The sequence below is a fragment of the Nerophis lumbriciformis genome, linkage group LG29 (assembly GCF_033978685.3).
Source record: "Nerophis lumbriciformis linkage group LG29, RoL_Nlum_v2.1, whole genome shotgun sequence".
NCBI classification, from domain to species: domain Eukaryota; kingdom Metazoa; phylum Chordata; class Actinopteri; order Syngnathiformes; family Syngnathidae; genus Nerophis; species Nerophis lumbriciformis.
In genome coordinates, this window is record NC_084576.2 from 31692501 (window position 1) to 31719294 (window position 26794).

General features: G+C 38.5%; 1 protein-coding gene across 1 annotated transcript in view; it reads left to right on the top strand.

Annotated features, from left to right (window-relative positions):
• Positions 1-11710, top strand: part of grm1b (glutamate receptor, metabotropic 1b) — a 62261-nt gene extending 50551 nt beyond the window's left edge. Inside the window, exons 7-8 of the mRNA XM_061924507.1 lie at positions 1-403; positions 10832-11710. The exon at positions 1-403 is cut by the window's left edge and continues 516 nt beyond it. Coding sequence (XP_061780491.1) covers positions 1-403; positions 10832-11486 — 1058 coding nt within the window. The 3' untranslated portion in view covers positions 11487-11710. The remainder of the gene's footprint in view (positions 404-10831) is intronic.
• The last annotated feature ends 15084 nt before the right edge of the window (positions 11711-26794 follow it).

Genomic DNA, 26794 nt, shown 5'->3' on the forward strand with positions numbered 1-26794 from the left:
GCACCCTGGGCGTGGTGGCGCCGCTGGGCTACAACGGCCTGCTGATCATGAGCTGCACCTACTACGCCTTCAAGACGCGCAACGTGCCCGCCAACTTCAACGAGGCCAAGTACGTGGCCTTCACCATGTACACCACCTGCATCATCTGGCTGGCCTTCGTGCCCATCTACTTCGGCTCCGACTACAAGATCATCACCACCTCCTTCTCCGTCAGCCTGAGCGTCACCGTGGCCCTGGGCTGCATGTTCACGCCCAAGATGTACGTCATCATCGCCAAGCCCGAGCGCAACGTGCGCAGCGCCTTCACCACCTCGGACGCCGTGCGCATGCACGTGGGCGGCGGAAGGGCGGCGTGCCGCGGCCACAGCCTGCTGGGCGTGTTCAAGAGGAAGAAGGACGGCAGGTGGGTTAATTGCGTCTGGGAGGGTTGGCGCCTCGGGGGGGGGGGTCGCCTGGTTGTAGTCACTTCTACGCCGCCGCCTGGAGAGCGACCCCGCCGGCGCAATTAAGACGAGCGTCTCCGCGCCAGGTCAGAGTTGGCTTTAAATATGCGAGGCGGTGTCCAAAGTGCGGCCCGAGGTTTGTCTAATAATAACACAGAAATGACAATGAACATTATTACCATACTTGCCAACCTTGAGACCTCCGATTTCGGGAGGTGGGGGGTGGGGGGTGGGGGTGGGTGCGTGGTTGGGGGCGTGGTTAAGAGGGGAGGAGTATATTGACAGCTAGAATTCACCAAGTCAAGCATTCCATACACACACACATTATATATATATATATATATATATATATATATATATATATATATATATATGTATGTGTGGGGGGGAAAAAAAATCACAAGACTATTTCATCTCTACAGGCCTGTTTCATGAGGGGGGGTTCCCTCAATCATCAGGAGATTTGAATGGGAGCATTCGCATACCATGGTTTGTATAGGGCACAGAGTGGGTGGGTGCAGGCTGGCGTAGGGGCGTGGTGATTGGCTCATGTGTTACCTAGGAGGTGTTTCCGTCTGTGGCGGCATGCTGTTACAATTTCGCTGAGCTTGTTGAGGGATGACAGGTCTGGACGGTAAATAATAAACAGTTTCTCTTTCAAGCATCTTTTATTACCACTATTGTAAGTTAAAGTTAAAGTTAAAGTACCAATGATTGTCACACACACACAAGGTGTGGCGAAATTATTCTCTGCATTTGACCCATCACCCTTGATCACCCCCTGGGAGGTGAGGGGAGCAGTGGGCAGCAGCGGTGGCCGCGCCCGGGAATCATTTTTGGTGATTTAACCCCCAATTCCAACCCTTGATACTGAGTGCCAAGCAGGGAGGTAATGGGTCCCATTTTTATAGTCTTTGGTATGACTCGGCCGGGGTTTGAACCCACAACCTACCGATCTCAGGGCGGACACTCTAACCACTAGGCCACTGAGTAGGTGTGCTGGATGCAAGAATTTGCCATGTTATTGAATATTCAACATTATTGTCTTTGAGGTCCCAAATGTGTTTGCTGAGTTCTGTGGTATTCCGCAGGTTTTGGTTCCTGAAAGAAGCCTTGTGATTGTTCCATCTGGTTTTGAACTCTCCCTCGGTTAATCCTACATATGTGTCGGATGTGTTAATGTCCTTGCGTGTTACCTTAGATTGGTAGACAACTGATGTTTGTAAGCACCCCCCGTTGAGAGGGCAATCAGGTTTCTTTCGACAGTTACATGCTTTGTTGGTTTTGGAGTCGTTCTGACTGGGGGTCGACGGCTCATTTGCAATTGCTTTGTTGTGGTTTGAGATGATTTGTCGTATATTGTTCATGCAGCTGTAGCTCAATTTGATGTTGTTCTTGTTGAATACTTTTCTTAGGTTGTTGTCTTTGGGAAAGTGTTTGTCAATCAGATTGAGGAATTTGTGTCCAATGTTCGTTGAGACGTTTTTGCTGTATGGGGGGTTGTACCAGATGATGCCGCTTCGTTTTCTGTTCTTTTTGGACACAAATTCCTCAATCTGATTGACAAACACTTTCCCAAAGACAACAACCTAAGAAAAGTATTCAACAAGAACAACATCAAATTGAGCTACAGCTGCATGAACAATATACGACAAATCATCTCAAACCACAACAAAACAATTGCAAATGAGCCGTCGACCCCCAGTCAGAACGACTCCAAAACCAACAAAGCATGTAACTGTCGAAAGAAACCTGATTGCCCTCTCAACGGGGGGTGCTTACAAACATCAGTTGTCTACCAATCTAAGGTAATACGCAAGGACATTAACACATCCGACACATATGTAGGATTAACCGAGGGAGAATTCAAAACCAGATGGAACAACCACAAGGCTTCTTTCAGGAACAAAAACCTGCGAAATACCACAGAACTCAGCAAACACATTTGGGACCTCAAAGACAATAATGTTGAATATTCAATAACATGGCAAATTATTGCATCCAGCACACCTTACAATAGTGGTAATAAAAGATGCAACCTATGCTTGAAAGAGAAACTGTTTATTATTTACCGTCCAGACCTGTCATCCCTCAACAAGCGCAGCGAAATTGTAACAACATGCCGCCATAGACGGAAACACCTCCTAGGTAACACATGAGCCAATCACCACGCCCCTAGGCCAGCCTGTACCCACCCACTCTGTACCCACCCACTCTGTGCCCTATATAAACCATGGTATGCGAATGCTCCCATTAAAATCTCCTGACGATTGAGGGTACCCCCCCTCATGAAACAGGCCTGTAGAGATGAAATAGTCTTGTGATTTTTTTCCCCACACATACATATATTGCGCTCTACTACGGTATCGAGCACTATTTTTTGGATAACCTTATTAAGACATATATATATATATATATATATATATATATATATATATATATATATATATATATATATATATATATATATATATATATACACATATATTGCGCTCTACTACGGTATCGAGCACTATTTTTTGGATAACCTTATTAAGACATATATATATATATATATATATATATATATATATATATATGTATGTGTGGGGGAAAAAATCACAAGACTATTTCATCTCTACAGGCCTGTTTCATGAGGGGGGGTTCCCTCAATCATCAGGAGATTTTAATGGGAGCATTCACATACCATGGTTTGTATAGGGCACAGAGTGGGTGGGTGCAGGCTGGCGTAGGGGCGTGGTGATTGGCTCATGTGTTACCTAGGAGGTGTTTCCGTCTGTGGCGGCATGCTGTTACAATTTCGCTGCGCTTGTTGAGGGATGACAGGTCTGGACGGTAAATAATAAACAGTTTCTCTTTCAAGCATAGGTTGCATCTTTTATTACCACTATTGTAAGGTGTGCTGGATGCAAGAATTTGCCATGTTATTGAATATTCAACATTATTGTCTTTGAGGTCCCAAATGTGTTTGCTGAGTTCTGTGGTATTCCGCAGGTTTTGGTTCCTGAAAGAAGCCTTGTGATTGTTCCATCTGGTTTTAAACTCTCCCTCGGTTAATCCTACATATGTGTCGGATGTGTTAATGTCCTTGCGTGTTACCTTAGATTGGTAGACAACTGATGTTTGTAAGCACCCCCCGTTGAGAGGGCAATCAGGTTTCTTGCGGCAGTTGCAGCCTTTGTTGGTTTTGGGGTCGCTCTGTCCGGGGGCCGGCGGCTCATTTGCAATTGTTTTGTTGTGGTTTGAGATAATTTGTCGTATATTGTTCATACAGCTGTAGCTCAATTTAATGTTGTTCTTGTTGAATACTTTTCTTAGGGTGTTGCCTTTGGGGAAGTGTTTGTCAATCAGACTGAGGAATTTGTGGCCAATGTTAGTTGAGACGTTTTTGCTGTATGGGGGGTTGTACCAGATGATGTTGTTTCATTTTCTGTTCTTTTTTGGTTGGTTTCCTGGCGTGGGTTCATAGGTGAGGGTGAAGTTGTATCCGCTTTCATCAAGGGCTTTTTGGTACGGGGGGGTTGCTTGGTCAAATTCAGCTTTGCTAGATGACAGCATCGATAGCCTTTTATTAATTCCGGTAGGTATTCTTTTCGTGGTGGTGGGTGGGTGGTTGCTGTCATGGTGCACGTATTGGAGTGTTGTGTTGGATTTCGTGAATGGTTGGTAGCTGTTATTTCTCAGGTTGAAAGTGACGTCGAGGAAGTTGACGGTTTGCTTGTTGGCTTCAATCGTGTATATATACATATATATATATACACACATCCTGAAAATATGCCAACAAAACTGTGTTTAGATAATTGATACTTCAAACTTGCATAAATAAATCTTAATATAACATAACTTGGCTTCTGAGAGCTTCAAAATGTAATGAATAAAATGCTAAAGTTGTTGATAAACAAGCAATTATTTTAATAATTAGATATGGTCATTTTAAATTAATTATTATGATCATTTTAAATTAATTATTTCAAACATGTTTATTTAAATGTATAATTATATGGCTGGATGTAATAAGGAGTCAGAAAAAATACAAATAAAAATACAATTAATTTTGATGTTTTTAGCAAAATATAGTAAAAATGTATTTAGTTTTTTTTTTTTTTATTAAAAAATATATTTATTTGTAGGTAAGATAAACATAGTAATACAATTTATCTCTAGTCTGGATGATTTAGTTCTTGTCACCCTGTTGTACTCCTGTCCCGAGACCGCGCCCCGTCCAGCTCCGGCTAAAAACCGGGAGATTTTCGGGAGAATATTTGTCCCGGGAGGTTTTCGGGAGAGGCGCTGAATTTCGGGAGTCTCCCGGAAAATTCAGGAGGGTTGGCAAGTATGATTATTACACTAGAAATGGAGCGATACAAATACCAATAGAAATATCACTATTGATAATGAATAACAATAACGATCAACAATGCAATTGTTCAAATGCAACAATTAGGGATGATGTTCGAAACCGGCTCTCCCAGTTGTTCGATAAGAAAAGAACCGTTCGATAAGAAAAGAACCGATTTTTAAATTATTAATTTTAAACTGAAGAAAATTTAAACATTTTTCTTTTCTTTTTTTTTCTTTTTATTATAATTTTAGATTTTTTACATATTGTCATGACTTGGTCTTGGGTATTTGCTTTTCCGGGATGCAACGGAAAGTTGGCACGGGCGAGACGGGAATGAAGGTACATGATTTATTTAGTAACTATAAATACAAAAAAAAAGGATCAAACAAAAGGAGCGCACAGTGGCGGAGAATAAACTATGAACAATTAAACAAAACTTGCAAACTATGGCTTGAATAAAGAAAACTTACTTGGCATGGACAAAAAAGGAGCAGCGTGAACGATGGACATGAAAAAATGGACAGAGCATAAATGTGGTGAGGTCGTCAGGACGAACAACAGAAAATGAATGAACTTAAATACTATGGACATGATTAGTGAAAGCAGGTGCGTGACTCAAAATGTGAAACAGGTGCGTGACGTGACAGGTGAAAACTAATGGTTGCTATGGTGACAAAACAAAAGTGCACAAAAAGTCCAAAACGAACATGACCAAAACAAAAACATGATCACACAGACATGACACATATTTTTCAATCCAAAACATTTTAACAATTTAGTTACACATCAAAACTTCAAATTAATTAGTACCTTCATTAGGACCTTAATTAAAGGACAACACTTAAAATATATATTTTTTAAACTGAATACAATTTAAACATTTTTCTTTTTTCTTTTTATTATAATTTTAGATTTTTTTTTTTTTTTTTAACATATTTTTCAATCTAAAACTTTTTAGCAATTTAGTTAGACATGAAAACTTCAAATTAATTAGTACCTTAATTAAAGGAGGAAACTTAACTTTATTTTTAAATTGAACAAAATTTTAAAAAAAAAAAATCTAATTTTTTAATACTTTGATTTTCACGTGTTTTTAAAATTAAAACTTTTTAACAATTTAATTGGGTATGAAAACTCAAAATTAATTATGACCCTTATTAAAGGAGAAAACTTAAAAAATAAACTTTTTTTATGAAATAAATGTAAAAAAACGTTCTTTTTTTTATATATATAATTTTTAAATCTAAAACCTTTTAACAATTTAGTTAGACATGAAAACTTCAAATTAATTAGGACCTTAATTAAAGGAGAAAACATTATTGTTGAATTGAACACATTTTTTTTTTAATCTTTTTTTTTTTTTAATTATTTTAGATTTTCACTAGGACCTAAAGGAGAAAACAAAAAATGTCACGTATTTTTAAATGTAAAACTTTTTAACTATTCAATTAGACATGAAAACTCAAAATTAATTAGGACCCTTATTAAAGGAGAAAACGTTATATATATATATATTTATATATATATATATATATATATATATATATATATATATATATATATATATATATATATATATATATATATATATATATATATATATATATATATGAAATAAATGTAAAAAAAAAACCTGTTATTTTTTAAGAATTTTTGATTTTCACATATTTTTCAATTTAAAACTTTTTAACAATTTAGTTAGACATGAAAACTTTGAATTAATTAGGACCCTGACTCAAATCCCTTTTTGAGAATCGGTTCCCGTTATCGAGGCCACTATAGTAAAGAAAAAGAGTTGGTTCTTTATTCGAATCCCTGGGAACGAATCCCGTTCCACAAGAAATGCCCTGTGGGACATCACAGGAAATGACGTAGCTCAGTCATTAGACTGAGCTACGTCATTTCCTGTGATGTCACACAAGCAGCAAAAATAATGGACCGGAAAAAACGCCACAAGGCATGGCTATTCACCTATAGTGATCACAGAGACAGGTTGTTTTTGTGTTACTGTATATATTTGTTTTTCTGAAAAATCCCACTTAATATACTTTGGGTAACAACAGTCAATATTTATTTATATTATTTTTTTAGGGGGGTAACCGTCAATATTTATTTATTTTATTTTTTTCTTATAAAATAAAAGTGAGCTTTTGTTAAACCAAATATTTTTATTTTTTTTCATATACAACAACCTATCTGGATTCGATAAGAGAATCGATAAGGAATGGGTTCGATAACAGGATTCGATAATGGGCTCGAACTCGATCATTTCTTATCAAACATCATCCCTAGCAACAATGCATATATGCAATGATAATAACACTCCACACCAGGCCAACACGACATCATGCAAGTCCCCACCCCCAGCCCGACGCTAGCTAGCTTAAATGCTAACATGAAAACATGAGCCATTAACGTCTTTCTACATTAAAAAAACGACATACCTTAATCTAAAGGTGTATAAACACATATGTCAGGTTTAAACACTGATGACATCTATTAAACAAGACAAGAGGCAAATAATTAAACAGAGACAGAATTCCACTTGGACTCAATTGAGGAGACACGCCTGGACAATCTCAGCACGCTCTGCCAAAAGATTGCATTCCTCCTCCTTTATTTGACTTTCTCCGACCACCGCTTCCACTTCCAGAGGGAAGTGGGTCGTAAACAGCGTTGCCTTTGCTTACAGAATAGTTCAAAATAAGAGGTCGTAAAATAGTTCAAAAATAGTTCAAAGAGAGTTCGTAAAATACTTCAAAAAGAGTTCGTCTGGAAATTGGGCAGATCCTGTCTTCTCTCCGCTCTGAACACCTTGGTCCAGAACAACATCCTTCTGTTGATTACCATACATTAAAGAACACAGGAACACCATCTTGCTCCCCCCCCCACCACCCCCCACACAGTGGAGTTTTACGAGCCTTACTCTTGGTAGGCCTCAAAGACAGCCCCTGTCCTTTTGCCTGGAACTCATTTCAACACAAAGTTTTTTGTGATAACTTACAAACAATTATTCTAACAACATTACTGTCTGAGCAGCTAAAATACACATTTTAACTGTGCTCTCTTAGAATAAAATAATCCATCTATATAGGAATATGACAAGTAGGTATTTGTTTTATTTTGTCGTATTTTTTTAAATAAAGACGAAGCTGTCCTCACTCGTCTGACCTCAAAAAAAAAATTGACTCAATTCGCTTTTTTTCAGTGATAAAAAAAACTTTCGCTAGCAATTACAAATGAAAATAATTTTTAAAAAAAAATTTATACACTCAAATAAAAATTTGGCTCTTATTTCTGGACTGTATATGTCAAACATTCAATAAACTAATGTTTAAAAAAATTAAAAAGAAGAATCCAGAACAATGTTTAACCTTTCTTCTGCCAAGAAAGTATGTTGTGCGTCAATTTATTGTGTGTGTATATATACTGTATATATATATATATATATATATATATATATATATATATATATTTTTTTTTGTAATTATTTTTATTTTATTATTATTATTATTTATTTATTTATTTTTGTTTTGTTTTGTTTTTTTTGTTATAAAACTTGGTTAAAATTTTTTTTTGTGTATGTATAAATACGTTATGAACACATTCAACAGAACTGTGTTATTACATTTTCATATCGTTCCATCCCCTAATGTAGGCCAGAAAGCCAAATATTTGCACCTGCACAAAAATATTTAGACTTAAAAAAATAGCTAGCATTAGCACGCTTTCTGGTAATTTAACGCAGAATTTTTCATTTAAAAATAAATTTTAAAAAATTATATATAAATATAATTAAATTGACATTAAATTAATGACACGTTTGATAACATTAGTATATATTTAATTCCACCTGTAATTAATTACACATTTAAGTCATTTAAAAATGGATTTATTTATTTAATTCTGTCCCAATAAGACATATGGAAGAAAAAAATGAATTCCAGTTCAATAAATATTCTGTATTAAATAGGAAAAGCAATGCAAAAAATGCTGTACATTGCATTATTTGAGTAATCGAGTGATCTATCGATTATTTTGTATAGAGTAATCGAGTAATCTCACAATTTATATAATGTATTATTTATAATTGATATACTGAAATAAAAAAATGTGGCTAGCTATATACTGTATAACCTTCATTATTTTTTTATGAATGTTGAAATTGCACTTTTCAACATGTGTGCATTATCAAAAATAGAAATGTCAGCTACAAGTTGTCCAGAATTGATCCATTTTAGTTTATTAAACAAACGATTAAAAACGACAGAATGTCAATCAAAGCTTTTTTCTAATGGAATTAATACAACAGCCGGGAGAATACGAACGTTAACAACACTAGCATAGCAACGTGAGCTCCAGCGCTAGGTTAGCGCACACCTGCCGCGCCTGTAGTTATATGAATGTGTAGTTAAAGCCATTGTTTTTTAACTTTTTGAGATTTAAAATCATATTTTACAGAGAACCAAAAAAAGAGATCAAAATACAGACTAATTTTGAACAGGAATGTTAGTGGAAAAGGCAGTAATACAGCATCAACCACAAAAGAAACCCATTTGAAGACTCACCTTTTGACCAAAAGACAAATATAATATAAATTAAAGCTGCAAGCAGCGATGGACGGGACCGACTTTGAGGGCTCATAAAATCCAAACCGGAGCAGTAATTAAAACTTCTTTCATCAACTTTTAATCAGAAGGGTTCAATCTCTCTCCTGTGCTAATTTGAAGCCGACACGACAAACGCGCTCAGAGGAGATAATGTTTGAAAAAAAGGTGACTGTTTTTACACAACTTTTGTTTTGAAGGGGGAATTGCAAACTTCCTGTTCAAGGTTCAAGGTTCAAGGTTCAAGGTTCAACTTTATTGTCCCCGCGGGGAAATTTGTCTTGGGCACGGTGCATCATTGCTTTCTTAACATACCCAAAAACAACAGAACAAAAACACAAGCACAGACACAACCACAACCATACAACATAAACATCAGAACATGGAGCTTGATAGACATAGGTGGCACTTTGATGTAGGCATAAAATCTACAGTATGGAGATAAAGATAAAGTACCAATTTGCATTGCACTAGAGCTCATGGATAAAGTGCTGTGTGCTAAAGTGCTTAGTTCTAAAGTGCTATGTGCTAAAGTGCTATGTGCTAAAAAAGTGCTAACCTATGTATTAACATTCTATTGCACATTGTTGGTCAGCTTAATGGAGGCTGGGACAAATGATAATTTAAGGCGGTTAGATTTGCATAGTGGGACCCGGAGTCTTCTCCCTGATGGCAGGGTTCCATATTCAGGAAAGAGTGGGTGTTGTGAGTTGGAAATAATTTTCTTAGCTTTTTTCCTAACTGCCTGCTCATAGATGCTCTGTATAGGCTCATATTCTTTCCTCCCTACGATTTTCATTGCCGTTTTATGCATGCCGGCCAGTTTGCTTTTTAGCTTAACGGTTAGGTTGCCAAACCATGAGGTGATGCCGTATCTAATGATGCTCTCTACAATGGCACGGTAGAAAATCATCATGATGTGGCTGCTTACGCCGTACAATCTTAATCTTCGCAAAAAATATAGCCTCTGTTGCAGTCTATTGTTGATTTTTGCTGGGGGTTGTCAGTGTATGAAATATAGGTCTAAGTGAGACCTACATAGAGGTTTTTGTTTCATGTCTCTACGACATTCCTGCTGGGAGTTACAGGCAGTTTTATCATTGTTTTCTTCCTTTGAGTTTTGGGGTTTGGTTTTTTGATTAGATCGCAATTTTCGCCAGTCCTGATGTGTGTGTCCAATTTGGTGAGTTCTGAACCACTAGAAATACAATAGGGTCCTCTGTCCCAAAGGGACTCGGTCCCTAATGAGTGATCTCTGGCATCCCAACAGTTGTTGTCTCATCTTCTTTGGATGTGTGTGAGAAAAACCAAGCCGAGCTATCTCTGCAGAGCTCCAGGAATTTAGCAAAGGAATTGTTCAATTGGAGCAGAACTGTTTTCCGTGTCTCGCTCCCAGGTTCCTCGTTAGTAACGCTTTGTTTTTTCTCTTCTGCTCCTAGTTCTAACGGGAAGTCGGTGTCGTGGTCCGAACCCGGTCCGAGGCCTCCTCCTCCCAAAGGCGACCACATCTGGCACAGACTGTCAGTGCACGTGAAGAAGCAGGAGACGGCCGTCATCAAGCCGCTAGCGAGCAGCTACCAGACCTCGGCCAGGCCGCAGTTCTTGCAGCTCAGCGCCAAGACTTTGTACAACGTGGCCGAGGAGGACGAGGGCGACCACGGCCCCGGGACTCCTCCCTCCGGGCGTCCTTCAGGGCCGCTCAGTGGCGTGGTCTCCCTGGCTACGTCGCACCCAGAGGCAGCCCGCGGGGGCATGCCCGTGTACCAGCTGGCCCACCTCATCCAGCAGGACCACCTGCGGCCCTTTGACGAGGAAGCCACCTCGCCCCCGGAGGAGGACCCGGAGAACGAGCAGTTCGGCCTCCTCCGGGGTTACTCGTACAACAACGGCCGGCTTCACGAAGAGGAGCTGAAACTGGCCATGGAGGACGCCCTGGCGCTCATGCCCCCGTCGCCCTTTCGAGATTTGGCCGCACCGCCCATGAGCCCTTTCCCCGACTCGCCCCTGTCCGAGTCCATTCTATGCTCTCCCCCCCGTGTGACGTACGCCTCGGCCATCCTCCAGGACTACAAGCAGAGTTCCTCCACTCTGTGATCCGTCCCCAACTACCTTAAATGCTCCAATTAACGTGCACCTTCATTAGGACCTTAACTAAAGGAGAACACTTCAAATTATTAATTTTTAAACTGAATAAAATTTAAGCATTTTTCTTTTCTTTTTTTTCTTTTTATTATAATTTTAGATTTTTTACATATTTTTCAATCCAAAACTTTTTAACAATTTAGTTACACATGAAAACTTCAAATTAATTAGTACCTTCATTAGGACCTTAATTAAAGGACAACACTTAAAATATATATTTTTTAAACTGAATACAATTTAAACATTTTTCTTTTCTTTTTTCTTTTTATTATAATTTTAGATTTTTTTTTTTACATATTTTTCAATCTAAAACTTTTTAACAATTTAGTTAGACATGAAAACTTCAAATTAATTAGTACCTTAATTAGGACCTTATATTAAAAGAGGAAACTTAACTTTATTTTTAAATTGAACAAAATTTAAAAAAAAACAAATCTAATTTTTTAATACTTTGATTTTCACTTGTTTTTAAAATTAAAACTTTTTAACAATTTAATTGGATATGAAAACTCAAAATTAATTATGACCCTTAATAAAGGAGAAAACTTAAAAAAATCAACTTTTTTTTTCTTATTTTTTTTATAATTTTTGATTTTCACATATTTTTAAATCTAAAACCTTTTAACAATTTAGTTAGACATGAAAACTTCAAATTAATTAGGACCTTAATTAAAGGAGAAAACTTAACATTATTATTGAATTGAACACTTTATTTTTTTATTTTTTTAAATAATTTTAGATTTTCACTAGGACCTAAAGGAGATAACAAAAAAAATGTCACGTATTTTTAAATGTAAAACTTTTTAACTATTCAATTAGACATGAAAACTCAAAATTAATTAGGACCCTTATTAAAGGAGAAAACTTTAAAAAAGTATATATATATATATATATATATATATATATATATATATATATATATATATATATATATATATATGAAATAAATGTTTAAAAAAAACGTTATTTTTTAATAATTTTTGATTTTCACATATTTTTCAATTTAAAACTTTGTAACAATTTAGTTAGACATGAAAACTTCGAATTAATTAGGACCCTGATTAAAGGAGAACACTTTAAAATAATGTTTTTAAATGAAATAAAATTAAAACAATTTTCTTATTTTTTTCCTAATTTTAGATTTTCACGTATTTTTAAATTTAAAACTTTTTAACAATTTAATTAGACATGAAAACTTAAAATTAATTAGGACCTTAATTTAAAGGAGGAAACAATTTTTTTTATTTTTTAATGGAATAAAATTTTAACGTTTTTCTTATTTTATTTTTTTTATTTTCACATATTTCTACATTTAAAACTTTTTAACAATTTAATTAGATGTGAAAACTTAAAATTATGAAATAATTTGTTAAACAAATCAGATTTTTTTTAATTTAAAGATATATAAAGTTGGAATTTTAGTAAAAAATAAAAACAAATAAGAAACACATTTCAACACTTTTATTTTTACATTTAAATTATTTTTTTTCCCAATTCTCTTCATAATTTCAAGTTTTCATGTCTAAATTTAAAACTATTTTAATTACTTTAAAAATAAATTGTAAATAATGTTTAATTAAATTCAAAAAAATGTTTTATTTAATAGACGTGAAACCTAGAAATTGTGGGGAATTTTTTTTTAAATCATATAAAAAAACACTTTTTAAATATAAAACAGCATCTAAAAATAAAACTAAATAACAAAATAAAGAATAAGAAAACATGTCAAAAACGTCAGCGTCAGCAGAGCTAATGACTTTCACACCAAAAGATGAGTTCCAACATTTTTTTTATTTTCACATATTTTTACATTTAAAACTTTTTAACAATTTAATTAGATGTGAAAACTTAAAATTATGAAAGAATTTGTAAAACAAATCAGAATTTTTTTTAATTTAAAGATATATAAAATTGTAATTTTAATAAAAAATATAAACAAATAAAAAAACACATTTCAAAACTTTTATTTTTACATTTAAATTTGGTTTTTTCCTAATTTTCTTCATAATTTCAAGTTTTCATGTCTAAATTTAAAAGTATTTTAATTACTTTAAAAAAAATTGTAAATAATGTTTAATCAACATTAATTAAATAAAAAAATGTTTTATTTAATAGACGTGAAACCTAGAAATTGTGAAAAAAAAATCGTAAATCATATAAAAAAAACACTTTTTAAATATAAAACAGCATCTAAAAATAAAACTAAATAACAAAATAAAGAATAAGAAAACATGTCAAAAACGTCTTTCACACCAAAAGATGAGTTCCAACATTTTAAGGCGCACGCAGAGCGAGATAAAGCTGCTGGATTCTCACTACTTACCGTACTTGATGTAGATTTATAGAACATTTACATCAAGAGGTCGCCTACAGCCGCGGCTTTTAAGGTCAATGCTTGGCACGACTGCCCTTAATAAAAAAGGAGGCGTTATTTGGAGCATTTATGGTAGAATTACGTCTGGAACTTCAAGCTGTGACGCAGTTTAAAATGCTTTTAAATGTTTGCAACAACATGTATGCTACTTGCTAATGAAGTATTAACTGTGTGTGTGTGCGGTATTGCCATATAAATAGTTATATGCTAGTTCAACTTGTAGCTAAGGTAGCTGACGGCTAATGTCGTGCAAGTCAAGTTGTCGTAAGATAAACGAGCTCATGGTTACGCAAACTTTTGCGCTGGTAAAGATTATTTAGGACTATTTATGGGATTTGTTGCGTCCGTTTTGTCCTTTTGAGACGCGCTAGGCTAGCAGTTTACAACCTTTTAGCTGTGCTAAGTAGCCGCTAGCTTTAGCGCCATGTTTTAGCGCAGGCATTAAAAAAAAATAGACCTAAAAATGATCAATCTTAACCAAGATGTCACTTTGGTCAATTGATTGTGAGATGACGCTGGCTGCTGCCAGATCGTTATTAAGAAAAAACGACCGACAGGAAGGCGAGGAAACACTTTTTATTTCTCTCTTCACAATAAAAGCGCTGCTTCGTCCTGCCTGCCTGCGCTAACAAAATAAGAGTCTCAGAAAGCTGGCGTGCACAAGTTGGCGCGCACAAGCTACGGAGTTTGCCGGTCGAGGCTCAATGGCAAAGACTACTTCCCGACTATGGCATCACGGCTGGGACAAACCCAAATGAATGCAATCTTTTGCGAATACGGATGGATATGGCTTCCAACCACTTTGTATGATGCAGACCACCACCACGGACCCCAATGGACATCCTTTGGTTGACTATGACACTCTCAACATACATAAGGTGCAACAACACGATAAGCCAAACGTTACTTAACCTCTTAAGGCCCAAGCTGTTTGTTTACATGCTTTTTTTTTTTTTCTCTCTCTTTGCTATTTGGGCTTATTGGACCCTAATTAGAATAAAAACTAAGAATCATCTTTTGATATGATGTACTTAGTCCATAAGTACACAAACGTGTACTTCATGTTAAGTGACATGCTAATTCTTATTTTTACATATTTTTTTTCCAAATTCCATTGTATGTTATACTCTTCTGACACCACTAGATGGCAGTATAAGTGTCCACAGAAGTGGCCATAAGACCCCAATTCAGTAGTGTACACAATTTTGGAAATAAGAGCTAAAAGGTGCTGTCCACGCATGTGGACGCTAAGGCCTTTAGAGGTTTTTAAGGCAGCAAGTGAAGACCTGGCAAAGCAAGCGTCTCAAGGAAACCCCTTATGTGGTGTTTTGGAATTGTTCCTATTCAATAAAACAGTGTATGAAGCAAACTAAGGTCTTTGAAGTGTTTATTTGAGATCTGCAAGTCTACACTGTTAAGACCGAAGAATAAAGAAACTTCCAGACCTTTATATCCGCCTTGGGAAGGTGAAGACCGACGTAGGAAGGCTTGGGGGGAAAAGTGGCCCATTTAATGGAGGAGGGAAGATGGGCAAGAAAAATAAATAAAAAGTCTAATTGTAAACAGGAATGTTTGGGGAAAGGCAGTAATACAGCATCAATCACAAAATATGTGAGAAGACCCAAGCAGCGCTATCACCACAGGGCCCCAGGAATTTAAATGTGACCCATTTAATGAAGGAGCGAATATGGGCACACAAAAAAAAGTCTAATTGTAAACAGGAATGTTTGGGGAAAGGCAGTAATACAGCATCAATCACAAAAGATGTGAGAAGACCCAAGCAGCGCTATCACCACAGGGTCCCAGGAATGTAAATGTGACCCATTTAATGGAGGAGGGAAGATGGGCACACAAAAAAAAGTCTAATTGTAAACAGGAATGTTTAGGGAAAGGCAGTAACACAGCATCAATCACAAAAGATGTGAGAAGACCCAAGCAGCGCTCTCACCACAGGGCCCCAGGAATGTAAATGTGACCCATTTAATGGAGGAGGGAAGATGGGCAAAAAACAAAAAAGTCTAATTGTAAACAGGAATGTTTGGGGAAAGGCAGTAATACAGCATCAATCACAAAAGATGTGAGAAGACCCAAGCAGCGCTATCACCACAGGGCCCCAGGAATGTAAGTGTGACCCATTTAATGAAGGAGGGAATATGGGTACAAAAAAAAAGTCTAATTGTAAACAGGAATGTTTGGGGAAAGGCAGTAATACAGCATCAATCACAAAAGATGTGAGAAGACCCAAGCAGCGCTATCACCACAGGGCCCCAGGAATGTAAGTGTGACCCATTTAATGGAGGAGGGAAGATGGGCAAAAAAAAAAAAAAGTCTAATTGTAAACAGGAATGTTTGGGGAAAGGCAGTAATACAGCATCAATCACAAAAGATGTGAGAAGACCCAAGCAGCGCTCTCACCACAGGGCCCCAGGAATGTAAGTGTGACCCATTTAATGGAGGAGGGAAGATGGGCAAAAAAAAAAAAAGTCTAATTGTAAACAGGAATGTTTGGGGAAAGGCAGTAATACAGCATCAATCACAAAAGATGTGAGAAGACCCAAGCAGCGCTATCACCACAGGGCCCCAGGAATGTAAATGTGACCCATTTAATGGAGGAGGGAAGATAGGCCCAAAAAAAAAAAAAAGTCTAATTGTAAACAGGAATGTTTGGGGAAAGGCAGTAATACAGCATCAATCACAAAAGATGTGAGAAGACCCAAGCAGCGCTCTCACCACAGGGCCCCAGGAATGTAAATGTGACCCATTTAATGGAGGAGGGAAGATGGGCAAAAAACAAAAAAGTCTAATTGTAAACAGGAATGTTTGGGGAAAGGCAGTAATACAGCATCAATCACAAAAGATGTGAGAAGACCCAAGCAGCGCTATCACCACAGGGCCCCAGGAATGTAAGTGTGACCCATTTAATGAAGGAGGGAATATGGGTACAAAAAAAAAGTCTAATTGTAAACAGGAATGTTTGGGGAAAGGCAATAATACAGCATCAATCACAAAAGATGTGAGAAGACCCAAGCAGCGCTATCACCACAGGGCCCCAGGAATGTAAGTGTGACCCATTTAATGGAGGAGGGAAGATGGGCAAAAAAAAAAAAAAGTCTAATTGTAAACAGGAATGTTTAGGGAAAGGCAGTAATACAGCATCAATCACAAAAGATGTGAGAAGACCCAAGCAGCGCTCTCACCACAGGGCCCCAGGAATGTAAATGTGACCCATTTAATGGAGGAGGGAAGATAGGCCAAAAAAAAAAAAAAAGTCTAATTGTAAACAGGAATGTTTGGGGAAAGGCAGTAATACAGCATCAATCACAAAAGATGTGAGAAGACCCAAGCAACGCTATCACCACAGGGCCCCAGGAATGTAAATGTGACCCATTTAATGGAGGAGGGAAGATAGGCCAAAAAAAAAAAAAAAAAGTCTAATTGTAAACAGGAATGTTTGGGGAAAGGCAGTAATACAGCATCAATCACAAAAGATGTGAGAAGACCCAAGCAGCGCTATCACCACAGGGCCCCAGGAATGTAAATGTGACCCATTTAATGGAGGAGGGAAGATAGGCCAAAAAAAAAAAAAAAAGTCTAATTGTAAACAGGAATGTTTGGGGAAAGGCAGTAATACAGCATCAATCACAAAATGTGTGAGAAGACCCAAGCAGCGCTATCACCACAGGGCCCCAGGAATGTAAATCTGACCCATTTAATGGAGGAGAGAAGATGGGCAAAAAAAAAAAAAAAAGTCTAATTGTAAACAGGAATGTTTGGGGAAAGGCAGTAATACAGCATCAATCACAAAAGATGTGAGAAGACCCAAGCAGCGCTATCACCACAGGGCCCCAGGAATGTAAATGTGACCCATTTAATGGAGGAGGGAAGATGGGCAAAAAAAAAAAAAAGTCTAATTGTAAACAGGAATGTTTAGGGAAAGGCAGTAATACAGCATCAATCACAAAAGATGTGAGAAGACCCAAGCAGCGCTCTCACCACAGGGCCCCAGGAATGTAAGTGTGACCCATTTAATGGAGGAGGGAAGATGGGCAAAAAAAAAAAAAAGTCTAATTGTAAACAGGAATGTTTGGGGAAAGGCAGTAATACAGCATCAATCACAAAAGATGTGAGAAGACCCAAGCAGCGCTATCACCACAGGGCCCCAAGAATGTAAATGTGACCCATTTAATGGAGGAGGGAAGATAGGCCAAAAAAAAAAAAAAAAGTCTAATTGTAAACAGGAATGTTTGGGGAAAGGCAGTAATACAGCATCAATCACAAAATGTGTGAGAAGACCCAAGCAGCGCTATCACCACAGGGCCCCAGGAATGTAAATCTGACCCATTTAATGGAGGAGAGAAGATGGGCAAAAAAAAAAAAAAAGTCTAATTGTAAACAGGAATGTTTGGGGAAAGGCAGTAATACAGCATCAATCACAAAAGATGTGAGAAGACCCAAGCAGCGCTATCACCACAGGGCCCCAGGAATGTAAATGTGACCCATTTAATGGAGGAGGGAAGATGGGCAAAAAAAAAAAAAAAAGTCTAATTGTAAACAGGAATGTTTGGGGAAAGGCAGTAATACAGCATCAATCACAAAAGATGTGAGAAGACCCAAGCAGCGCTATCACCACAGGGCCCCAGGAATGTAAATGTGACCCATTTAATGGAGGAGGGAAGATGGGCAAAAAAAAAAAAAAAAAGTCTAATTGTAAACAGGAATGTTTGGGGAAAGGCAGTAATACAGCATCAATCACAAAAGATGTGAGAAGACCCAAGCAGCGCTATCACCACAGGGCCCCAGGAATGTAAGTGTGACCCATTTAATGGAGGAGGGAAGATGGGCAAAAAAAAAAAAAAAAGTCTAATTGTAAACAGGAATGTTTGGGGAAAGGCAGTAATACAGCATCAATCACAAAAGATGTGAGAAGACCCAAGCAGCGCTATCACCACAGGGCCCCAGGAATGTAAATGTGACCCATTTAATGGAGGAGGGAAGATGGGCAAAAAAAAAAGTCTAATTGTAAACAGGAATGTTTGGGGAAAGGCAGTAATACAGCATCAATCACAAAAGATGTGAGAAGACCCAAGCAGCGCTATCACCACAGGGTACCAGGAATATAAATGTGACCCATTTAATGAAGGAGGGAAGATGGGCAAAAAAAAAAAAAAAAAAAGTCTAATTGTAAACAGGAATGTTTGGGGAAAGGCAGTAATACAGCATCAATCACAAAAGATGTGAGAAGACCCAAGCAGCGCTATCACCACAGGGCCCCAGGAATGTAAATGTGACCCATTTAATGGAGGAGGGAAGATGGGCAAAAACAAAAACAAAAAGTCTAATTGTAAACAGGAATGTTTGGGGAAAGGCAGTAATACAGCATCAATCACAAAAGATGTGAGAAGACCCAAGCAGCGCTATCACCACAGGGCCCCAGGAATGTAAATGTGACCCATTTAATGGCGGAGGGAAGATGGGCAAAAAAAAAAAGAAGTCTAATTGTAAACAGGAATGTTTGGGGAAAGGCAGTAATACTGCATCAATCACAAAAGATGTGAGAAGATTCAAGCAGCGCTATCACCACAGGGCCCCAGGAATGTAAATGTGACCCATTTCAAGAAGGAGGGAATATGGGCACAAAAAAAAGTCTAATTGTAAACAGGAATGTTTGAGGAAAGGCAGTAATACAGCATCAATCACAAAAGATGTGAGAAGACCCAAGCAGCGCTATCACCACAGGGCCCCAGGAATGTAAATGTGACCCATTTAATGGAGGAGGGAAGATGGGCAAAAAAAAAAAAAAAAAAAGTCCAATTGTAAACAGGAATGTTTGGGGAAAGGCAGTAATACAGCATCAATCACAAAAGATGTGAGAAGACCCAAGCAGCGCTATCACCACAGGGCCCCAGGAATGTAAATGTGACCCATTTAATGGAGGAGGGAAGATGGGCACAAAAAAAAAAGTCTAATTGTAAACAGGAATGTTTGGGGAAAGGCAGTAATACAGCATCAATCACAAAAGATGTGAGAAGACCCAAGCAGCGCTATCACCACAGGGCCCCAGGAATGTAAATGTGACCCATTTAATGGAGGAGGGAAGATAGGCCCAAAAAAAAAAAAAAGTCTAATTGTAAACAGGAATGTTTGGGGAAAGGCAGTAATACTGCATCAATCACAAAAGATGTGAGAAGATTCAAGCAGCGCTATCACCACAGGGCCCCAGGAATGTAAATGTGACCCATTTCAAGAAGGAGGGAATATGGGCACAAAAAAAAGTCTAATTGTAAACAGGAATGTTTGAGGAAAGGCAGTAATACAGCATCAATCACAAAAGATGTGAGAAGACCCAAGCAGCGCTATCACCACAGGGCCCCAGGAATGTAAATGTGACCCATTTAATGGAGGAGGGAAGATGGGCAAAAAAAAAAAAAAAAAAAGTCCAATTGTAAACAGGAATGTTTGGGGAAAGGCAGTAATACAGCATCAATCACAAAAGATGTGAGAAGACCCAAGCAGCGCTATCACCACAGGGCCCCAGGAATGTAAATGTGACCCATTTAATGGAGGAGGGAAGATGGGCACAAAAAAAAAAGTCTAATTGTAAACAGGAATGTTTGGGGAAAGGCAGTAATACAGCATCAATCACAAAAGATGTGAGAAGACCCAAGCAGCGCTATCACCACAGGGCCCCAGGAATGTAAATGTGACCCATTTAATGGAGGAGGGAAGATAGGCCCAAAAAAAAAAAAAAGTCTAATTGTAAACAGGAATGTTTGGGGAAAGGCAGTAATACAGCATCAATCACAAAAGATGTGAGAAGACCCAAGCAGCGCTATCACCACAGGGCCCCAGGAATGTAAATGTGACCCATTTAATGGAGGAGGGAAGATGGGCAAAAAAAAAAAAAAAAAGTCTAATTGTAAACAGGAATGTTTGGGGAAAGGCAGTAATACAGCATCAATCACAAAAGATGTGAGAAGACCCAAGCAGCGCTATCACCACAGGGCCCCAGGAATGTAAGTGTGACCCATTTAATGGAGGAGGGAAGATGGGCAAAAAAAAAAAAAAAAGTCTAATTGTAAACAGGAATGTTTGGGGAAAGGCAGTAATACAGCATCAATCACAAAAGATGTGAGAAGACCCAAGCAGCGCTATCACCACAGGGCCCCAGGAATGTAAATGTGACCCATTTAATGGAGGAGGGAAGATGGGCAAAAAAAAAAGTCTAATTGTAAACAGGAATGTTTGGGGAAAGGCAGTAATACAGCATCAATCACAAAAGATGTGAGAAGACCCAAGCAGCGCTATCACCACAGGGTACCAGGAATATAAATGTGACCCATTTAATGAAGGAGGGAAGATGGGCAAAAAAAAAAAAAAAAAAAGTCTAATTGTAAACAGGAATGTTTGGGGAAAGGCAGTAATACAGCATCAATCACAAAAGATGTGAGAAGACCCAAGCAGCGCTATCACCACAGGGCCCCAGGAATGTAAATGTGACCCATTTAATGGAGGAGGGAAGATGGGCAAAAACAAAAACAAAAAGTCTAATTGTAAACAGGAATGTTTGGGGAAAGGCAGTAATACAGCATCAATCACAAAAGATGTGAGAAGACCCAAGCAGCGCTATCACCACAGGGCCCCAGGAATGTAAATGTGACCCATTTAATGGCGGAGGGAAGATGGGCAAAAAAAAAAAGAAGTCTAATTGTAAACAGGAATGTTTGGGGAAAGGCAGTAATACTGCATCAATCACAAAAGATGTGAGAAGATTCAAGCAGCGCTATCACCACAGGGCCCCAGGAATGTAAATGTGACCCATTTCAAGAAGGAGGGAATATGGGCACAAAAAAAAGTCTAATTGTAAACAGGAATGTTTGAGGAAAGGCAGTAATACAGCATCAATCACAAAAGATGTGAGAAGACCCAAGCAGCGCTATCACCACAGGGCCCCAGGAATGTAAATGTGACCCATTTAATGGAGGAGGGAAGATGGGCAAAAAAAAAAAAAAAAAAAGTCCAATTGTAAACAGGAATGTTTGGGGAAAGGCAGTAATACAGCATCAATCACAAAAGATGTGAGAAGACCCAAGCAGCGCTATCACCACAGGGCCCCAGGAATGTAAATGTGACCCATTTAATGGAGGAGGGAAGATGGGCACAAAAAAAAAAGTCTAATTGTAAACAGGAATGTTTGGGGAAAGGCAGTAATACAGCATCAATCACAAAAGATGTGAGAAGACCCAAGCAGCGCTATCACCACAGGGCCCCAGGAATGTAAATGTGACCCATTTAATGGAGGAGGGAAGATAGGCCCAAAAAAAAAAAAAAGTCTAATTGTAAACAGGAATGTTTGGGGAAAGGCAGTAATACAGCATCAATCACAAAATGTGTGAGAAGACCCAAGCAGCGCTATCACCACAGGGCCCCAGGAATGTAAATCTGACCCATTTAATGGAGGAGAGAAGATGGGCAAAAAAAAAAAAAAAGTCTAATTGTAAACAGGAATGTTTGGGGAAAGGCAGTAATACAGCATCAATCACAAAAGATGTGAGAAGACCCAAGCAGCGCTATCACCACAGGGCCCCAGGAATGTAAATGTGACCCATTTAATGGAGGAGGGAAGATGGGCACAAAAAAAAAAGTCTAATTGTAAACAGGAATGTTTGGGGAAAGGCAGTAATACAGCATCAATCACAAAAGATGTGAGAAGACCCAAGCAGCGCTATCACCACAGGGCCCCAGGAATGTAAATGTGACCCATTTAATGGAGGAGGGAAGATAGGCCCAAAAAAAAAAAAAAGTCTAATTGTAAACAGGAATGTTTGGGGAAAGGCAGTAATACAGCATCAATCACAAAATGTGTGAGAAGACCCAAGCAGCGCTATCACCACAGGGCCCCAGGAATGTAAATGTGACCCATTTAATGGAGGAGGGAAGATGGGCAAAAAAAAAAGTCTAATTGTAAACAGGAATGTTTGGGGAAAGGCAGTAATACAGCATCAATCACAAAAGATGTGAGAAGACCCAAGCAGCGCTATCACCACAGGGTACCAGGAATATAAATGTGACCCATTTAATGAAGGAGGGAAGATGGGCAAAAAAAAAAAAAAAAAAGTCTAATTGTAAACAGGAATGTTTGGGGAAAGGCAGTAATACAGCATCAATCACAAAAGATGTGAGAAGACCCAAGCAGCGCTATCACCACAGGGCCCCAGGAATGTAAATGTGACCCATTTAATGGAGGAGGGAAGATGGGCAAAAACAAAAACAAAAAGTCTAATTGTAAACAGGAATGTTTGGGGAAAGGCAGTAATACAGCATCAATCACAAAAGATGTGAGAAGACCCAAGCAGCGCTATCACCACAGGGCCCCAGGAATGTAAATGTGACCCATTTAATGGCGGAGGGAAGATGGGCAAAAAAAAAAAGAAGTCTAATTGTAAACAGGAATGTTTGGGGAAAGGCAGTAATACTGCATCAATCACAAAAGATGTGAGAAGATTCAAGCAGCGCTATCACCACAGGGCCCCAGGAATGTAAATGTGACCCATTTCAAGAAGGAGGGAATATGGGCACAAAAAAAAGTCTAATTGTAAACAGGAATGTTTGAGGAAAGGCAGTAATACAGCATCAATCACAAAAGATGTGAGAAGACCCAAGCAGCGCTATCACCACAGGGCCCCAGGAATGTAAATGTGACCCATTTAATGGAGGAGGGAAGATGGGCAAAAAAAAAAAAAAAAAAAGTCCAATTGTAAACAGGAATGTTTGGGGAAAGGCAGTAATACAGCATCAATCACAAAAGATGTGAGAAGACCCAAGCAGCGCTATCACCACAGGGCCCCAGGAATGTAAATGTGACCCATTTAATGGAGGAGGGAAGATGGGCACAAAAAAAAAAGTCTAATTGTAAACAGGAATGTTTGGGGAAAGGCAGTAATACAGCATCAATCACAAAAGATGTGAGAAGACCCAAGCAGCGCTATCACCACAGGGCCCCAGGAATGTAAATGTGACCCATTTAATGGAGGAGGGAAGATAGGCCCAAAAAAAAAAAAAAGTCTAATTGTAAACAGGAATGTTTGGGGAAAGGCAGTAATACAGCATCAATCACAAAATGTGTGAGAAGACCCAAGCAGCGCTATCACCACAGGGCCCCAGGAATGTAAATCTGACCCATTTAATGGAGGAGAGAAGATGGGCAAAAAAAAAAAAAAAGTCTAATTGTAAACAGGAATGTTTGGGGAAAGGCAGTAATACAGCATCAATCACAAAAGATGTGAGAAGACCCAAGCAGCGCTATCACCACAGGGCCCCAGGAATGTAAATGTGACCCATTTAATGGAGGAGGGAAGATGGGCAAAAAAAAAAAAAAAAGTCTAATTGTAAACAGGAATGTTTGGGGAAAGGCAGTAATACAGCATCAATCACAAAAGATGTGAGAAGACCCAAGCAGCGCTATCACCACAGGGCCCCAGGAATGTAAATGTGACCCATTTAATGGAGGAGGGAAGATGGGCAAAAAAAAAAAAAAAAAGTCTAATTGTAAACAGGAATGTTTGGGGAAAGGCAGTAATACAGCATCAATCACAAAAGATGTGAGAAGACCCAAGCAGCGCTATCACCACAGGGCCCCAGGAATGTAAATGTGACCCATTTAATGGAGGAGGGAAGATGGGCAAAAAAAAAAGTCTAATTGTAAACAGGAATGTTTGGGGAAAGGCAGTAATACAGCATCAATCACAAAAGATGTGAGAAGACCCAAGCAGCGCTATCACCACAGGGCCCCAGGAATGTAAATGTGACCCATTTAATGGAGGAGGGAAGATGGGCAAAAACAAAAACAAAAAGTCTAATTGTAAACAGGAATGTTTGGGGAAAGGCAGTAATACAGCATCAATCACAAAAGATGTGAGAAGACCCAAGCAGCGCTATCACCACAGGGCCCCAGGAATGTAAATGTGACCCATTTAATGGCGGAGGGAAGATGGGCAAAAAAAAAAAGAAGTCTAATTGTAAACAGGAATGTTTGGGGAAAGGCAGTAATACTGCATCAATCACAAAAGATGTGAGAAGATTCAAGCAGCGCTATCACCACAGGGCCCCAGGAATGTAAATGTGACCCATTTCAAGAAGGAGGGAATATGGGCACAAAAAAAAGTCTAATTGTAAACAGGAATGTTTGAGGAAAGGCAGTAATACAGCATCAATCACAAAAGATGTGAGAAGACCCAAGCAGCGCTATCACCACAGGGCCCCAGGAATGTAAATGTGACCCATTTAATGGAGGAGGGAAGATGGGCAAAAAAAAAAAAAAAAAAAGTCCAATTGTAAACAGGAATGTTTGGGGAAAGGCAGTAATACAGCATCAATCACAAAAGATGTGAGAAGACCCAAGCAGCGCTATCACCACAGGGCCCCAGGAATGTAAATGTGACCCATTTAATGGAGGAGGGAAGATGGGCACAAAAAAAAAAGTCTAATTGTAAACAGGAATGTTTGGGGAAAGGCAGTAATACAGCATCAATCACAAAAGATGTGAGAAGACCCAAGCAGCGCTATCACCACAGGGCCCCAGGAATGTAAATGTGACCCATTTAATGGAGGAGGGAAGATAGGCCCAAAAAAAAAAAAAAGTCTAATTGTAAACAGGAATGTTTGGGGAAAGGCAGTAATACAGCATCAATCACAAAATGTGTGAGAAGACCCAAGCAGCGCTATCACCACAGGGCCCCAGGAATGTAAATCTGACCCATTTAATGGAGGAGAGAAGATGGGCAAAAAAAAAAAAAAAGTCTAATTGTAAACAGGAATGTTTGGGGAAAGGCAGTAATACAGCATCAATCACAAAAGATGTGAGAAGACCCAAGCAGCGCTATCACCACAGGGTACCAGGAATATAAATGTGACCCATTTAATGAAGGAGGGAAGATGGGCAAAAAAAAAAAAAAAAAAAGTCTAATTGTAAACAGGAATGTTTGGGGAAAGGCAGTAATACAGCATCAATCACAAAAGATGTGAGAAGACCCAAGCAGCGCTATCACCACAGGGCCCCAGGAATGTGACCCATTTAATGGAGGAGGGAAGATAGGCCAAAAAAAAAGAAGAAAAAAGTCTAATTGTAAACAGGAATGTTTAGGGAAAGGCAGTAATACAGCATCAATCACAAAAGATGTGAGAAGACCCAAGCAGTGCTATCACCACAGGGCCCCAGGAATGTAAATGTGACCCATTTAATGGAGGAGGGAAGATGGGCACAAAAAAAAAAAGTCTAATTGTAAACAGGAATGTTTGGGGAAAGGCAGTAATACAGCATCAATCACAAAAGATGTGAGAAGACCCAAGCAGCGCTATCACCACAGGGCCCCAGGAATGTAAATGTGACCCATTTAATGGAGGAGGGAAGATGGGCACAAAAAAAAAAAGTCTAATTGTAAACAGGAATGTTTGGGGAAAGGCAGTAATACAGCATCAATCACAAAAGATGTGAGAAGACCCAAGCAGCGCTATCACCACAGGGCCCCAGGAATGTAAATGTGACCCATTTAATGGAGGAGGGAAGATGGGCAACAAAAAAAACAAAAAGTCTAATCGTAAACAGGAATGTTTGAGGAAAGGCAGTAATACAGCATCAATCACAAAAGATGTGAGAAGACCCAAGCAGCGCTATCACCACAGGGCCCCAGGAATGTAAATGTGACCCATTTAATGGAGGAGGGAAGATGGGCAACAAAAAAAACAAAAAGTCTAATCGTAAACAGGAATGTTTGAGGAAAGGCAGTAATACAGCATCAATCACAAAAGACGTGAGAAGACCCAAGCAGCGCTATCACCACAGGGCCCCAGGAATGTAAATGTGACCCATTTAATGGAGGAGGGAATATGG